General features: G+C 37.6%; 1 protein-coding gene across 3 annotated transcripts in view; it reads right to left on the minus strand.

Moving 5' to 3' along the window:
• The window catches only part of SMC5 (structural maintenance of chromosomes 5), a 48864-nt gene that overhangs the window by 10757 nt on the left and 19225 nt on the right, over positions 1 to 18882 (minus strand). For all 3 annotated transcript variants that reach the window (XM_035310840.1, XM_035310841.1, XM_035310842.1), the window contains exons 11-21: positions 18636 to 18749; positions 17130 to 17224; positions 16797 to 16929; positions 13153 to 13326; positions 12848 to 13017; positions 10333 to 10456; positions 7180 to 7302; positions 1617 to 1742; positions 837 to 932; positions 334 to 438; positions 9 to 128 (exon numbers count right to left, since the gene is read on the minus strand). In XM_035310840.1, coding sequence (XP_035166731.1) covers positions 9 to 128; positions 334 to 438; positions 837 to 932; positions 1617 to 1742; positions 7180 to 7302; positions 10333 to 10456; positions 12848 to 13017; positions 13153 to 13326; positions 16797 to 16929; positions 17130 to 17224; positions 18636 to 18749 — 1380 coding nt within the window. The remainder of the gene's footprint in view (positions 1 to 8; positions 129 to 333; positions 439 to 836; positions 933 to 1616; positions 1743 to 7179; positions 7303 to 10332; positions 10457 to 12847; positions 13018 to 13152; positions 13327 to 16796; positions 16930 to 17129; positions 17225 to 18635; positions 18750 to 18882) is intronic.

The raw sequence follows: 18882 nt of genomic DNA on the forward strand, positions 1-18882 counted from the left end.
AGTCATACCTCATTTTCCACATGAAGATCAACTTCACCAACACACTGCATAGAGCTAAAGAAGTTACTGAACTTCTCATTAATTTTCTCAATCAGCCTTTTCAAAGGGTTTAGCCACCTCTCTTTGATCTAGAAGTAGAAATATCCACGTAAAAATATTTTTAGTAAGCATTTTTTCTACAGAGATAGCAATTAGTATTAAAAATATGTAATTCCAGAAGCTAATACTTCACTTTACACTCAAGAGAACTTGGAATGTTACCGTTTATTTTTGTAAATGTGTTCTGTTCTAATAAAGATATTCTGAAACAGAAATACTGATTTCAGCTATTACCTGTGAAATGTTTTGCTTATAGTTATCCAATTCATTTTTCTTTTCCTCTAGCTCTTCAGTCAGTTGCTGTATTTCTTGAGTTTGCTTACTGTACTCTTCAACAATCTGCCAGAATAAAAAAAAAAAAAGCAGTCACCAACCACAATGTTTCACAATTCTAACCTTGATTGTGAAAATATCACACTACACTGATCCTGTTCAAATACAATTATATGATTATTGCACTGTACACTAAACAAGACTTGTTTCTAGCTTTAAGGCAAAGAAAGTGAAGTATTTCTTATTTCAGGTTGCGACAACTTTTTTTCTTCAAAAGGCACAGAACACACTGTTCTTTTGGAAGAACCTACTTAAAATTCTAATAGATGCAGAATCTGGCATTTACAGAACATTGTTCCTGCTGTCTAGCTTATTATACCAAGAGACCTAGTACAGAGTGGGAAGCAAGTACAATACGGGTGGAGGGGGAGGAAGGGAGGGCGTAGAGAAAGCAGTGAACATACCGAAGCATTCAGGCCTGTGAAACAGGAGGCCCTGGATTTCTCGTCATTCAGAACAGCATCTATTTCCTCCAATGTGTTCGGAAGAGCCTGAAAAGCCTACAAGAGAAATGATGCGTGTGTTTTACAGCAATGCTAATGAAGAACTCAAGTTTGCTGAAAAGAAATCCAATAAGCTAGAAAATGCTTACTTTTATTCAGGATGTCACGTGTTCAAAATTTAACGCAGCAACATTCTTTCACAAGCTATCCAAGACAGAGAATTCTGCCTACGATGATACTACAGATACACACGCAATTGCTCTATACTTGCCTATTTTGTGTAGGTACAGATAGTCAGACATGGCGCAAGCCAGGACTATTCTAGTTAAGCCATATAAATACTTCTGGACTATAGGAAGACTTCCAGGTATGTAGGAAGATAGCCCAGATTTCAATACTTTTGTGTTACTCCATTAAAATAAGAAATTAGAAGAATATAGCCTTGAATTATTTTCATGAATACAAACATACGCATTTCAATTGAAATTTCAGATCAAATTTTATCTCCCCTGTGCACAGATCTGACAGTCAGAGGATATCCCATCTTTTATAATCTAAATATTGAAAGGTGCTTTTGAAGCTTAAATGACAAGATGTGAGCCAATTCTAACAGAAATACAAATGATCCTTTGCTAGTACCCTTATAGTATTAAATTTAAATATTCTTTGTTGGAAAAATCATAATGGTATGTGGATCATCCAAAATTTAAGAGAAATACAGAGATTTATTTTTGTACATACAGTTTGAAATTCTTTTGGAAGATGTTGATCCGGACTCAGTTTGCACATCTGTCGAGCTTTTTTCATCAGTTCCCTGCAGTTTTCTGTAAGAACCCGCTTTTTCTCATCCAGCTCACGAAAATTTTGCTATTAGAAAAGATATTAAAAATACACATATATTTTACTTTAAATTTCCTATTGCTTTCCGTTAAGGTCTCTGATTTTGCATTACACTTCACTGACTCTGTAAGAATGTGCTGAACATCTAAATGTTACATGTCATTTTCACACAGCTGAACTTCAGTTCCAACCAGAGTTGACGAGAGCACATAAGCAACAAATGACATCCAAATCAAGGAATGTAGGTAAAAATCACACTGCTTCACAACAGAGAACTCATCACTTCAACACATAGAACTCCTTCTGCCTTTCTGTTCAAAGTCAACAAATGTCAAGGTAAATTGATCAAAAGCATGCTTTAGTAATATAATTATATATTTTTTTAATTGTAGATGAAGGTTTTTGTAGGTTCAACGTATGTCTAAAACCAGACAATTTTACAGCTAATTTGCTATAAGGTAAAACACAACTCCTGTGTTATTTATTATTAGCTCCCATTTAGCTGTATTTATCTACATCATGGAGATTATCAGAAATTGTACAGAATGAACTTTGTCATTACAAATCGGAAGTTCTCCTTTGCTGTTCTGTATTCTACCTCCTGTCATGCAGTTTGCAAAATATAAAACAGGAACATCCACAATTTTGAAACCAACACAGGAAAAAAAAAAAAGTGAAAAACAGCTTCTGCTGTTAAACTTCTGTCAAAAGTAAACTCTTTGGAATTCACTACAGGTAAACGGACAGCCAAGTCCTATGAGTTTTGTAATGCAATTCTCCCACAACAGTAGTTATCTTTCAGGACAGTACTTTATAATCGCGTCACATTTTCTGTATTGTATTTTATCTCAACAGCAGTATACAGGCAAGAAAACCTGAAGAGAGAAACGTTTCACTGACTTCTCTCTGCACATGCAGCCCAGGCCTCAGGCCTGCCACTTCAATACATGGAGCAGGACAAGCCTGGGGGTAACTGTTACTGATGCCCAGCTCAGGTGAGCACACAGAGGCATAAAGCTGGGAGCTGCCAACAACTTAAAAGTGAAAAGAAGTAGGTACCATAAGACTGGAACTTTATTCCGAATTATTTTACCATGCCTTTACTCAGTGATTGACTACACATGCAATGTACCTTTTAATAGGCAGTTACACTGTGGGCACACACCATTTTCACTTTTTTAGAGACACAAAATCCTAACTTAAAATCCATACGTACAACATTTTGCTTCCGAACTTACTTCTAACAGTTTGGTACATTTAATTTTATTCCTAAACTTTGGAGTGTTTTATCTCCCCAGTTTTTATTGTTTTTGTGTTTTAGCTAAATATGGGAGCCCTCCAGTGGCAAAAAAACATGACACGTTCATCTGGAGATTATACAGTTGGATGTTTATTCATTATTTTTAAAATACAGGATACAGCCACTGTGTTAATGTTTTCAGAAAGGTTAAAAAAAGCACCATTTACTTTCCTCCATTTCTGTAAAGTCCATGGTAGAGAATGAGGGAAATGTCCCATAGGCAAGAAGGGCTGGCTTTCCATCTGCACTGATAAAACAAAGTTAAGTGGAGGATGGCCCTCATTTTGGTCACAGCTAATATCTTATGTCTTCTGAATTAACACAAACAAAACTGCACACTACAACACTTATGTTCCATTACATACCTGTATGTGACCTGTAATAAACTCAAAGAAATATTTTAGGAACATTTTAGAAGTTTCTGAATTAAAACTAGCCTGTATTTTTGGCCCTAGAATTTTAAAAGCAAACTGACATGTTTGACCTCTTAATAATGAGAGCAATGGATCCAACGAAAGGATCCACAAGCTGTGTTTTATTACACATGAAACATCAATTTCGTACTCAAGCATTTGATCATTCAGAGAGCCAACGTCAGTTCTGAAAAAATCTGAAGTGAGGAATCTCTGTTTTCAATTGCACGTATTGCTCCCACTTGAAATCCTGCAGAGCTGCATAAAACAAGATTTTGAGTTGAACTCTAGGCACTGAAAATCTGAAATATACTCAACATTGAACAGTCCTAATTGAAGTCTGAGGCAAGTAAATTTTCACAGGGCGTGAAAAGGCAGACATGTTTAGGCAGAAGAAAGCCTCGACATTCAACAGAAAGACTGGAAAGCAATAGATATGTGATGTGGTTGTGAAGCTAGAATAAAAGCAATGACAGCTCATCAGGAAGGCAAGTCTCAATTTTCGTTCAGTTTTGCCAGTTTTTTGTCATAGGCCTATGCTAAATCTAAGTTAAATAATATTAAAAAAAACATGAGCATTGAATCTCCTACATACTCAGAAGTGCACTGCCACGTAAAGGCTCCTGTGCACTTTCTGAAGGTGCCTCAATAAAACCCATGCAAAAATATAAGTAGAAAGAATTACTACTTTGAACAGAGAGGCTACCACAAAAGACAATGTAGCCCAGACAAAGCTTCAATTTTGCTTCAGCCAACAGCATACCAACTTGGAAAGACCTGTGTCCTGGTCCTTCAGGAAAATTCCATACAGGGCTGTGATTACAACTTATTGAAAGGCATTTACCAAACAGTAGAACCCACTTACATTCTGTGTTTTGTATTCAGTTGCACTTACCAGTAGTGCAATTGGTTTTGTGAAAAATTAGAAGCTGGTTAAAGAAAACACAGTTACCAGCACCCAATGTTTTCTCATGAATTAGTGTTTGAACACATGCCTGGTGACAGTATTTAATTATTTAAAGTTTGCAAATTTATACACAGGAAAGCAGAATTTGCGTTTTCTTAAAACTTGGCTTTAGGAACAAATGCTGCAATGACATACTGAATACTAATACCAATTATTTAAATTTACACCAAATGAACCTAAAAAATTAGCAAGCTATCAAAGCAAGTCAATTAGCAAGACTCTTTCAAACAATCACCATAAACATGCACGCAACTGTGCCAATTATCTAATAAGCAGATGGGACTAACAATTCTCCCTAATGTTCAATATAGGTCACAAAACACAGATTTGCTTCTTAGTCTCATTAAACAGATTAAATATAAGAAGTTGTTAAACTAACACCAAGGTTCCCACTTGAACTGCAGTAACAAACTATATACCCCAGAAATCTGTTGTTGCTAACTTGACTTGTTCAAAAACATGTACTGTTTTGGCCTTTACACCTAAGTGGTTAAAAAAAAAAAAAAAAAACACCCATAAAGCAACAAACATGCTGCTCTCTCCACGGTATCCCAGTGTCAAGCCCTCACAAAAGGAACATATGTGATCTTCTAGATGGAATGAGGGGGGGTTGTGCTTTCTTCAAATCTTAATCAGATATTTACTTATATATTACAGAGACTTAAAATTGCTTGGGAGATAAACACCATGAATAAGTGCTAAGTTTCACAGTTTCTTTGGCTGATACCCACCATTTCAATTTTAATAAATGCATTATAATCAGCACATGACCTAAGAAAGTCTCTGATGATCAAATAGAGGATTAATAACATTTAAATTTCAATTTATTTTCACTTCCTAGTTTTTATTCAACATACTTACTTCTATTTCTGCTTGGTACCCTACTTTTTGCAGGTTCATTTTATAAAAGCATAAAGCAACTGTTAACAAGACTTCTACACACTGTTGTGATGGCATCCTCAAGGACAGCTTTGGAGCAAGACTACCTTAACACAGAATTGATGTAGAAAAAAATGTCACAGCCAGCCACTAAGAAGTTAGAGTGAAGCAGACAAAATATGAGAAAAAACAGTGTGCACAACATACATAGCTCACAATGCAATAAAGAAAGAGAACCTTTTTTTAAAAAAAAAAAAAACTTTTTTTTTTAAAAAAAACTTTTTTTAAAAAACCTTTTTTTTTTTTTTTAAAAAAAGGGGGTAAAGACTTAATTGCGAGCACGTGGGGATGCTTGGTTTTGAACTTCGATGTAAAGGTAAACTCAATATGCATTTGAATACTCAAAAGTTTTCCTACAGAGCAGTTACATTTCTTCAAGTTCTAATACAGAGATTATTAATTTTAGGGTTTTGTTACTGTTGTGTTTTAATGTTCCTAAAATCAAGTAAAGCAACCATCAAAAAAACAAGCTCTGCTATAGCATTTCCTCTACTTAAGTGGCTGAATATAATGCAGTAACAATGACTAAGGGAACCTCAACTGACCTAACTACCTTTTCACTAAGAAAGGAAGCAATTTTTGTTTAACCAAGAATTATCAGAATGTTCATCTTACACGTCCTGTATATTTACCTGACCAGACACCTACCTAAGCATCGACCCAAAACTAATCTCTAAAGGGTGAAAAAGATGGGGACAGACAGAACAAAAATATTAAATAAATTTACAGACTATTCCCATGTGGTTCATGGCTTTGTAATATATAACATTCTTACTACTTGCTGAGCTCCAGTGATGTAGCAATTTGCATTGGATTTTCATAGTCTGAATAACACCTGCATTGCATGAGAGGTCTGATGCAACCCATGACTTTCCAAGCAACCTACTGGACTTGACTCTGCTTTCCAGACACTTTTTGCTCAAGTTCTCTTTTTTCTGATTGTCCTGCAAGTGATGATACCTATGCCTCCAAGCGGTTTTCTAAATATATCCCAAGGTCATTTTTTCTGAAACTGCTTATCAAACAAAAATGAAAATCATTTAGCTTTTGAATCGCTTTCCAACTTAACCGCAATTACTTTTTCTATCAAACTGAATTAGCATTAAACTACTGTTAACCTGAGTCTCTCAAGATTAGGAACAAACCTACCATCCTGTAGTTTTACATTTTTTTTTTCTCTAGTATGTTGAAAAATTGTGTGTTTACTAAACAAATAACAAATTGACCTCTAAATGCTAATCCACTAAAAAGAACCACATCCTCTGTAAGAGTACTCTTTCCTGTGGAACCAGTTCCTCAAACTTTTTCTAAACCAGAACACTGCATAGCTGCCTAATATGATTAATCAAAGGACTAGTTATCGCCTCTTCTCTGTCCACCAAAAAAAGGCATTTAACTACAGTATGAGAAAGTCAGCTATGAAAGAAAGCTCAAAGTAGCTCTGCTGGACCCTAACACAGTACTTTTTTTGACTCTGTATCTACCACGTGGACTGAGTACTGTTATCTATGATAGGCTCAGAAGAAGGAGAAGAGTTACAAAAAATAGCTAGACTTTTTACTCTGGCTAAGCATTAGAGTTAAAACATTGAGGAAGGACACGATAACTGTTTATCATGTTTTCATGGCAGTTTAGACATCTTAATTGAGAAAGGAAAACCTCCTTTTCAGCTTTAAATGAAGATGCTGAAGTAATGAATCAAACCACTGAAATCAAAGCTAAGTATTTAACAATATTAATGCCCATTCCTAAAGAATGGCACAGAAGCATGCTCTTCTACACTATAAAGGCTTCCTTAGAAGATACTTTAATGGTAGATATCCAATCATTCACAGAAATAGTTACCTCTAAAGCTCTTAGCTGCGTACTTGCTGCTTTATACTCTGATTCTAGTCTGTTCTTCTCAGCATCCACCGCAGTGCTCTGAAGAACCAAATCTGTTTTGAGGATGTTCAGTGATACACAATGCTGCATAGGAATACAGAAAAATATTTGTTTGTTTGTTTTAACCTCCCCAGTAGAAACTCAAAAATAATATAATTACTATCAAGCTTCAGACACCATGCATTTTTTTTTTAGTGGTAGCATATAATCCCATGCTGTGTTCACCTTTTCGAAACAGTTATTTTTCAGATCTAATACAAAAAAAGGTGGTGACTTTTTGGTGACTCAAACTCTTCAAGACACGGAGTCCACCCACATTTTTAATCTGTAGGCATACAGATATCACTTGCAACTAAACAATTTTATACCAAAAAAGCATATACTCTCTCCCCACACCACATACTTCCATATGAAGTGCCAGAAAAGGTAAAGTCATCTCAATTCTTTCTCAGAGACAAAATCCAACAGGTGGATTTTGACGGATTCCATGCGTCATACCCAGAGATGGAAAAAAAAATCAAGAAATTAGCACATAAAATACATGCCTCTCTCACTGGCAACACAAGAGTGAGTGAATGTAAAGTACATGGCAGGAACTGTGACATTCTCCCTTCATGTTCTTTTACCCATGAATATAAAAGCACGGTCTTCACACAATCAAAATCTACTAAGTAGCATAAAAGCTCTGGATGCCCCTCAGTACAGTAATCATTTAGAGGCAGTCCTTGTGCATTGTAACTTGAACAAACGCACAAGTGCAGATGGAGGCTCTGTTTTGGAAGTTTTATAACAGACTTTAGCGAATCCCACTCTGGTTAGGCAACTTTGACATTAAAATCATCATTTCTGTAAGTGAGCTTGCCACAGGAATGGTCTGGAAAACTTCAAAATCACCCAACATTTTCTTGCCTATGTAAAGAATAGCTTCAACCCTAGACGTATAAAGCACTGAGAACCCAGGTTCAACTTTTTTTCTTTTTAAAAATAATATATTAGAAAGGACCCCCCTCTCTTAAGGTAAGGGCACACAAAGTTCCTACTGTAAACCTATGGGACCTGCAGGATGAATATTTCAGTGTTCGCTTCCAAACTTAATAGTGAGCCAATGTATGAGATCTTTACTACTTGTCATTTTAACACAAAGTTTCTTCAGCATTAACTTAGACATAGAATAAGTTTCATTGTTTCCAATCCACTTAAATAATTTTGAACTTATCAGAGTAGCCAAGGGGAAAGAGCTTTAATTAAAGATGATGAAAAATAGAAGGTAAGCCTATTCAAGACAACAGCACAAGAGAACTATATGTAAAATTTAAGCTATTATTTGAAACAGTGGAACAACTCTGTTTCTGTTAACTGGTTGTAAAGAATTGATTCTCACCAGGTCTACTCCGCCTTGTATATTTCTATAAATATACACGCAGACTATCACTCTTGTTGACTGTTCCATATAACCCACATATAACCTCTTTAGAAAACAGATCACATTGCTACCATGCAAACACAAAAATCCCATAAATATTTTAAATTTCCTTCTGTGGCAGAAGTGAGTATGCCCTAAACGTAAGAATAATAATAATAAAAAAGTTTTTGTCACCTTAATAGCCTACAGCTAGCACAACTACAAAAACTACAAAACAAAATTGAAAGATTCCCATAAACTTGGAAGCATGCATGAAGTTTGGTTTGGGAATGAACAGAAATGCCTGGGTTTCAATAATTTTAATAAACCATATGCCAAAACATTTTTCTTGAAACAGATCATTTTAATCTCTTCTATAGGCACTAGCACATATTTCCTACAGCACACAAGCTGTAAAGATTAAGCTGATACACAAAATGATACAAAGACATCTTTTGTGGTCAATAGCTACTTCATGCAAAAACCATCCATTCTGCCCTTCACCTTGGTATACTAAGAAATAATACAGTATGTGTCAAATACAGTTTCTTATACCAGGGAAAAAAGACTCAGAACACTCCTTCAGACAGGTTTTACAACAGTCAATAAATTACTTCAATTGCCTTTACAATAGCAAAGCACTTGGACAGTTTACATACTGGGAAATGGGCACTAAACATGAAAGTGTCAAAACCCTTTTAACATGGCAGATGTTTTCTGCCATTCTTTGGCATTTTCAGAGTTGCTATGGCTAGCTGACTGAAAGATGCTCTCTCAAACACTTCAATCATTGCTGTCCAGGGCTATCAAACAAACAGCTCATCCATTTGGAAATTTTTTTTTTTTAATAAATAAATACCAGCAACTGAAGAGTACTGAAATCATCATCGTTTCAGAGGGAACATTCAATTCTTTTCAGTAGGAAGCAAGAAAACATTTCAACATTAGTAAGACATGGCAAAAGAACAGCATACAGGGTCAAAGTTGTATCCAGAATAGCACCATTTCTTGCCAAGTGCAAAGCCACAAGCAGTTTCCCTTAGAACTAAAAGTAATTGTTTCTTGCTCCTTAGTTATTCAGAAAACAAACTAACGTAATTCACCTTCTGGCAGTTCCCGTTATTCAGGCTTACAAGGTGAACTGAAGTAACAAACACACAGGGTTTACTTTTTTTTTTTTTGATTTTTCATCAAAAAAAATAAAAAAAGAAATAAAAAACAAGTAACTCATGACACTAGAGCCTGAAAGTACTTTCCTGATTCTAGCCCCCCTTCACAGTCATGGGTCCTTACAGTTTCAGGGCAGTTTTTTCATATGGGTACAGGAAGAGTTCATGTTTTCCTTAGTTTTAGCAGTAAGGCGGACTTCTAGCAGACTAATGATTATTCTTTTTTTTTGAATAAAAACAACAATCTAAAAAAGTAGATTACTAACTAAGAGGAAGAAACAGTTCAAATAAACAAGATTCTAGAAAAGTACAGACTGAAATGATTACACAGTTTGTTCCTGTATTTACTGAATCAGTCCACACAAGACTTTTGTCACCAACAAATAAACAGGTGCAAGCTCATTCAAGCTTTAAAGGAAGTTTATCTTCAAGCAAGGTAGCTTGTAAACATTTACAGTAACACATCCAAATGTTGCATAACTCCTTACATGAATTAGAGTCTTCACGCTGGTGAAGCATATACCATGAAAAAAAAATACATACCTTTATGAGATGCATTAATTCAGAAACAAGTCTTGCTTTTTGAATATTTATTTCTTTGATCTTTACATTTGCCTGTTGAGATTCCTCTTCTAGGTTGATAAAATCTTGTTCCAGTTGTTTTATACTGTAGGAGGAACCAATACATGATTAATCCTAATTAAAATAAATTGCAGAAAAATTCCAGAATTCTTAATCTTGTACGTAATAAACCAACAGTAAGCAAGAATAGGAATTTGCATTTCTAAACATTCCAAACACATTAGATGCATTCCCCATATATGAAGTTTATACCTAAGAAACTCAAAACACAAAGATTTTCATAATTAGAGAAACTCTGATTTAGGTTATTAAGGGCATCTCTCAGCAACCATATGGTTTCTATAAATTCCAGACTTAATGTCAATGCAAGGATGACATTCTTCCTCTGCTACTACTTGCTCACAACAATACAGCATACAAGAGTTAGATGTTTACTTAATTCTTTTACACACACTACTAAGTAAAAACTGCACCCTCAGCTTCCTCCACTTACTGCAGCAAATTAGAATTTTCACTCATTTTAAATACCAAAACTGCCTAATTACGAAGAACTTCAAATGAAATAATCATGCTGTTTAGGTAGCTGCAAAGGGCTCCAAATGGAGACATTCAAAAAAAAGGCCAAACACATTAAGACAATAATCCAGAAAACTACAAACCAGTCTTCTCACTTTTATCCCTGGGAAAATGCTGGAGCAAGTCCCCTTCAAAAACACTCCTAGTGGCATGAGAAGGTTATCAAGAACAGTCAGCAAGCACTATCCAAGGGTATATACCTGACCACCCTGATTGTCTTCTATGATGAAATGACCAGATTTTGGATGATGGGAGATGAAGGGAATGTCATTTACCTTAATCTAGGCACGCTTTCTGTTGGTTTGTATAATAAAAGCTTACCTGCACACCCACAAAGGAGTAAAGAGAGATGATGGCAGACGGGGGAAGCTCAAATAATGCCCTATCTTGGCTACTCCCAGATCCATCATAAAAGTCATCTGCCTATCAAAGGCCGATCTCCACAAGCCCAGAGGAGCAAAGGGACACCGCAGCTGGCATGAACCCAAATTAAAGATGAGGAGGAAAGGATATCCTGTTCCAGGACAGCCTCAACCCCAATGGCCAGGTGTGAAAACCCGTCAAGGTGAGTCCGAGCACTCCCTGTACTGTGACAAGTTCATGCCTATGGTTATGGCACACATTATATGGTGCAGCAGAAAGTGTTTCACAATTGCACAGGACTTATTATGGGATATTGAGGGGAGAAATTGAAGGCAGGGAAAGCAAGGGATCTAAGTGACTTGGGTAGGATGAGAGTGGAAAAATAGAGGGATACAGGCACCAAGGGACCAGTTAAACATCAACAATTGGTTGGTTGATACACTTGTACAGTCATGTCCCATGCCCACTCAGCACAGTCTGCTCTTTGTCATTAAATTCCATTTGTCATTTTTCATGTTTGTTTAGCATTCACATGTGCGTATGGGGGCCTAAGTGCAAGCAACTACTGTCAGGATCACAAGTCAGAGGACTTGATCATCTGTGGTGCCATCAGCTATGGAGACCAGAGTGTGTGGACTTCAATACCAGCCACAGGTGTAGCACCACAGGTTGGGGGCCCATCAGTTCATGGTGCTAACACCTGGCACATAAGTGAGCATTTGGTCCTTAGCAAAGATCAAGCCAGACTAGCTAGCAACTAGATGAAGTGGCTGGGGAGTCAAGCATGTGTTGGTCTCTAAGGATGAGACCACAGGAGCTGGATATCAGAGGGAACATGGGAGTCCAGGCCAGCTTCCAGAGAGACCATGGGGTCAGGTGTCTCCAAGTGTAAAACCCACACTTACACATGCAGATCTAAGGATGAGATGACAGGAATGTTGATAAGCTTCTAACTAAATTAATAAGGTCTACAACAAAATGACTAGCCTCATGGATGAGGGGAGAGCAGTGGTTATTGTCTACCTGGACTTGAGTAAGGCCTTTGACCTGCTGGCAGTACCTTGCCTAAGGCAGCCAAGAACACTGTTAACCCTCTTGGCAAGGACACACTGCTGGCCAGCAAAATCCTTCCCTGGCATATGCTGCTCAGTACTGGCCTCCATACATCTATGCTATGTGCCCTCCTCACTGCCCCAAGGATCTTAAAGCTGCGTTTGCCTTTCATACTACCAACAAGTCTCTTCTGGTGTGCCAAGATGAGTGCTACCAAGAGAGAAGGCTATGGCAATCTAAGTAAATGAATGCAATGATTTCTCATTGAAATACTATAATTTTACTAATTATTTAGGATATTGTTATATGGCGTCTCAACTACTATCTTAATCCCTATTTCTAAGCACCCTCTTGATCTTGATTATGACATATCTGACACTTAAGTACTTTTTTATATTAAAAGCACACTCCAGTAAGTGGAGCGCAATATATATTTGTTATTAAAATTGTTCTCATTTCACACATAACACAATTTGTTTCCTACCTATCATACTTCACAGCAATTTTTGATTCCAACTGTCTTCTTCTGTTTCCTCTCTCTAAGAGCTCCTTCTTCTGTTGCCTGAGCTCATTGTCTCTGCGTTCCAGATGTTTCTGTCTCTCAAACAATGTTGTCAACTGCGTATCTAATGACTGTAATGTGCAATTGATACCCTGAAGTGAGAGAAAACACAACTTTAGCAGTCTTGTTATAAATGTACCATACTAACACATGGAAACTGGCTATGTTTATTGCACAATAAAAGGGTAGCGGTTCACATCATACACAATCTGAAAACAAATTCCTACCTGCTGCTGTTTTTCCAGCTGCTGTCTTTCATCTGTATCCACCGAATTAGTTAGAAATTGGGCTGCTCTCAGAGACATGTTAGTAGAGAAGGTTAGGTTTGTGTAAGCAGATACTTTAACAGTGTATTTTTCTTCTGCTGTGTATACTTGCTTAAGTTTGGTTTCTTGTATGACCTAAAAAATGAAAAATACTCATTGGACAAAAACGTTCATTAAGGCAATGCTTTTCAGAACAAGGACTAAACTAAATGAAATCCAGGGTAAAGAATGTGAGCTTATGCAAAATTCTGATTTGTTAACGAGATTTTGCAAAAAGCTGATGTAACATGTAATGCATCATTATACTTGTAATTCAGAACAGTAAGCAAAGAACTATTAAGATACCATCATACAGCCTATACTACCATAAACAATCAAACAGCTTCCAATTATTCTGACGGATAAGTTACTTCTAACCCTATTACGTGCTTTTATACGTTTCTCTAACAATATTACAAAAATGGGCTTTGGTGAAACCTATTAACATCTGCACCTGTGCAGCTGTTCACTGTACCATAAATAAACATTGTACTAGGTGTAAATGCATACAAACATAGCCTGTTTACCTAACAACTAAAGCACTAAGAAATGAATAGAGGAAACCATAAGGTGACCTGTAAAGCATTAGCTTCAGTTAAGGAAGCATATTTGTAGGAAAAAACTGTGGGGGATAAAAATATTTGAGTAACTGTTTTTAAATGACTCAGGTCAAACAGGGTATTATAAATAACCAAATGTTTACCATAACACAAGGTAATGCAGCATTTCAAAAAGAATGCAGAGTGCCTAGTAAACTAAGAAGAGCAAAAAGAGACTCCATAAGACAAAAATAAATTTGACTAATGCTACTTTCAGATTATATAAAGAGCACCTCCAATATTGTGCTCACTTGGCTCCTGGACACTGCAAACTGTTTTTATTTTGCTTTACAGCTTATACCATGGTTAATGACATTCCCATCAATTCTTTTCCACATGTTCAGCTCTATAAAAACTGGTCTCCTTTTAAACTAAAACTTTCTGAGAAATATAAAATAAAGTGTTGAAACACTGCATTTCTCAATCAAAAGTAATAAAAGCAGAAAAAACTTCACAAAGCTTAATTGAGAAAATGCCATGTGCAACACGTTTAGAATACTAGTTTTATCTTTCTTGCTGTATCAGTGATTTTACACTTGCTCACAGAGCTCAGGAAAGGACAGAGTACCTACCAAGTAATTCTGAATGGTCTATGTTAATGTAACTCTGACCTATTACACAGGTATCTGCTTCATCAGGTAATAAATGCAAAACAGTGGAAGAAGTGACATTCTAAATAGGAAATGCTTCGAAAAAGCATGAAGAGAAAGGTGTTTTTTGTTTTTTGTTTTTTTTTTTTATCTAGGTTTCCCTCCACTTCTAGTTTCTTCCTCATACTTAGCGCTTGAGAAACAGAAAAGACAGGAAGGAGCAACAGCTATCCCAACAAAACAGGTAGGAATTGTTCTCTGTTTAAAGAGACTGTTCGCTGAGATTCTTAAAAATACAACTTTCATTGTTCTCAGAGAGCCCAGCCAATTCCTTTTCCACTTGGACAGTTCATTCTTTATACAAGATAGAAAACAGGAGTCCAGCATGGACAGATAAGTGAATAAGGATTAAAGTTGAAAACAGTCATGCATGTTACCCATTACAATCCAGCAATTATGAGCTTGGAAGACTATGTAAGAGTAAGGTAGGGAAATTACTCTGAATCTGAAGCCTTTTTATCCTACTTATCATACTAATTCTGACTGAAGTTGCACAGCTGTAGCAGCAGGAATCTGAACATCAGGTGTACAAAAAGTAAGAAAGAAGCACCTTCCTAATCATTGCTTTAAGACTCCATTGCAGGGGTGGAAGGAGAAGAGGTCAGGACAAACCATGACTCTCCAGCCACCCACCCATTTTCTTTCCAGGTCAGCTTTGTTATGTACTATTAACTGATTGGAATTTTGCCCGCAATATTTCAGACACTTAAAGCAGAAGTTATTATAACATGAACAATTCCATCTAACTGACTTGGAACAACACCCGAGTGAAAGACATTGAGCCTTCTGCAAAGTAATCACAGAATCACAGAATAGTCTAGGTTGGAAGAGACCTCCAAGATCACCTAGTCCAACCTCTGACCTGACAGTAACAAGTCCTCCACTAAACCATATCCCTAAGCTCTACATCTAAACGTCTTTTAAAGACCTCCAGGGATGGTGACTCAACCACTTCCCTGGGCAGCCTATTCCAACATCTAACAACCCGTTCAGTAAAGAAGTTCTTCCTAATATCCAACCTAAACCTCCCCTGGAGCAACTTTAGCCCATTCCCCCTCGTCCTGTCACCAGGCACGTGGGAGAATAGACCAACCCCCACCTCGCTACAGCCTCCTTTCAGGTACCTGTAGAGCGCAGTAAGGTCACCCCCGAGCCTCCTCTTCTCCAGGCTAAACAGCCCCAGCTCCCTCAGCTGCTCCTCATAAGACTTGTTCTCCAGACCCTTCACCAGCTTTGCTGCCTTTCTCTGGACTTGCTCGAGCACCTCCATGTCCTTCTTGTAGCGAGGGGCCCAAAACTGAACGCAGTACTCGAGGAGCGGCCTCACCAGAGCTGAGTACAGGGGGACAATCACTCCCCTGGACCTGCTGGCCACGCTGTTTCTTATGCAAGCCAGGAAGCTGTTGGCCTTCTTGGCCACCTGAGCACACTGCTGGCTCATATTCAGCCGACTGTCCACTATCACTCTCAGGTCCTTCTCCGCCTGGCAGCTCTCCAACCACTCATCTCCCAGCCTGTAGCTCTGCTTGGGATTATTACGCCCCAGGTGCAGGACCTGGCACTTGGCCTTGTTAAACTTCATGCAGTTGACCTCAGCCCATCGGTGCAGCCTATCCAGATCCTCCTGCAGAGCCTTCCTACCCTCGAGCAGATCGACACACGCACCTAACTTGGTGTCGTCTGCAAACTTGCTGAGGGCGCACTCGATCCCCTCGTCCAGATCATCGATGAAGATGTTAAAGAGGACTGGTCCCAGTACCGAGCCCTGGGGGACTCCACTAGTGACCGGCCTCCAACTGGATTTGACTCCATTCACCACAACTCTCTGGGCCCGGCCATCCAGCCAGCTCTTAACCCAACAAAGTGTACGCCAGTCCAAGCCATGAGCAGCCAGTTTCCTGAGGAGAATGCTGTGGGGAACAGTGTCAAATGCCTTACTGAAGTCAAGGTAGACCACGTCCACAGCCTTTCCCTCATCCACTAAGCGTGTCACCTTGTCATAGAAGGAGATCAGGTTCGTCAAGCAGGACCTGCCCTTCGTAAACCCATGCTGACTAGGCCTGATCGCCTGCTTGCCCTGCAACTGCCACATGATGACACCCAAGATAATCTGCTCCACGAATGCAGTAAGCTTATTGGATTTGTTAAAATGTCTTGCAGTATCATCAACTGTTTGTATATCATGAACTGTTCTCACTTGTGAACTCCAAATAAAAGGACAAAACATGCTTTTTTATATCCACATTAGCTTGCCAAAGAATTCCTGAAATAAGACTTTTAGTTGACAGGTGCATTTGTGATATTTATTACATCTCACCTTTTCGATCATGTTTCTGGTCTTCTCTGTTCCTACAGGGACATCATGAATACGATATTGGGAGCAAAGATAACTCATCACAGGAAGTGGAGCATCAAACAACTCTCGTAAATATGAAAAAAATCCATATTGGCTAAAGAGGAGAAAAAAAGCAAGCATTACAAAAAAAAATAATAAAAGCAAGCTGAATTTACTAAAGGGTCAGAGAAGTCCCACTAATCCCAAACCAAATTGGTAAGAATTTTATTTGCATGGAAAAACCATAATACATAGCAATGACCACCAAAACACTACATTTAAGACCCTTCCCCACTGATATAATCTGATACATACTGTAATTCTTCAATAGGTCTTGAAGGTAAGCTTCCAGCACATGATACAGCAGGTGCACACACAGCATTCACTCTTAATTTCTGATGATCACGTGTCTAAATATAAATAAATTACATTTTTGGTTAAAAAGAACAGAAAACTTTTCTATGTGAAGACCATATATTATTCTTAAGAAGTATTTCACTAACTCAGAATTATTTTAAACTACTTAAACCTATGGAAGAACCTACAAAAATCTCCTCCTGTTCAAGAATGACTATGATCTCCAAAAGCTTATTTTTATATGTAAAAATACTACACATTAGTTGTAATAAAGCATTCAAACCCAGTGCCATGTGCTGAATCTTAATAGCTAAGCTAGGCTGTAGTCTGCATGGATGTACTAAGGAAGACCCCTCTTTCAGGCTGCATGGCTGTTTTGCACAGATAATGGCAGATCACTGGCCACAGAGGCTCTTACCTTAAATACACGTGAAAGATCAGGTTAGCTTCCTAAAGCAGCCCAGAGCTTCAGACAAAAACAGCTCACCTATAAAAATGACTAGCTTCTGAGAAGAGATAATAGGTCTTCAAAAACTGCAGAGTAGTTTATCATTAATCAAACTACTCTGTGGAGTAGCTGGGAAGCACTATGACAGTTAATGTCCTGTCTTGTGACTTTTTTTCTCCTACGTCATCTGTCTGGCTCTCAATGGGCACAATTTCCCCATGTCTCCAGGAAAGAGCAGCATTAGAAAAATAATAAGTCTGATTTGTTGCTTGGACCATTATCTTTAAGGAATAAGATTGCCATTTTAGTCAGGAGGCACTGGAAATACTTGGTACTTAATTAACAGCTTCCTGCTCTTGTCATTTCCTTTTATCAGTACTTTTTCGCCTCTTCAGTAATTATTACATTGTCAAGAAAGACAAAAGTTTTTTCTGAAGAGAAATATTTTCCCCATATTTCAGCATTCCTTCAGTTGGTATATGTTTTGAAAAACATCTTACTTATTACTTATTCTAAATTAAAATCTTTGAATATTCTGTATTCGCTACTGCCGTGGTATTACCATAGTTTAATAACTCAGACTCAGTACCCTCCTGCAATCCTAAACCCCTCTATTAATTTGAAAGAAAAACTAATCAAATTTTATATTGTGCTTTCTTTCCCAACTTAGGTCTGTAGGAGAGTGCTCCTAGTGAAAGGGGATACTGCAATCAGCAGCAAAGGTGGATGGATGTCTACTAGCCAACATGGCACAAACACACTAGCAAGTGGATGTCTTTTCCAATAAAGGTTCCAGATGTTGATTTTCATCAAGCTTGGAAGAGCAGAAAAAGCCTCATGCCTCTCATCCTGGGCATATTCCAAAATAGCTGAAGCATCCAAATGCTTCCTAGGATGCTTCAAGTACAATAAATACTGATTATACCTCTATGCAGCCAACACAAAAAGAGTAGTATACTCCAAAGTATGTCTCCTAATTGTTATTCAATCAACTTCTAAAATTACTGCCTACTTGCCTCCACAAGAAACAGTTCCATATCTTCTTGACTCTCAAAAACAAAAGCCTTCATGTCATTGGCCGAGATGTGATTTTCAATATATTTAGCGTGTCTACTGTCTTTCAAATTGATCTGCTCACACATGAGAAAAAAAAAAAAAAAGATAAGAACAGGTAATGATTAGAGACTGTTTTAATACAATTGAACTTAACAACCCTTCCCACCCCAGCAGTCAGATGATATCTGAGCCTACGAGTAATGAAAA

Source organism: Oxyura jamaicensis, chromosome Z (assembly GCF_011077185.1).
Source record: "Oxyura jamaicensis isolate SHBP4307 breed ruddy duck chromosome Z, BPBGC_Ojam_1.0, whole genome shotgun sequence".
NCBI classification, from domain to species: domain Eukaryota; kingdom Metazoa; phylum Chordata; class Aves; order Anseriformes; family Anatidae; genus Oxyura; species Oxyura jamaicensis.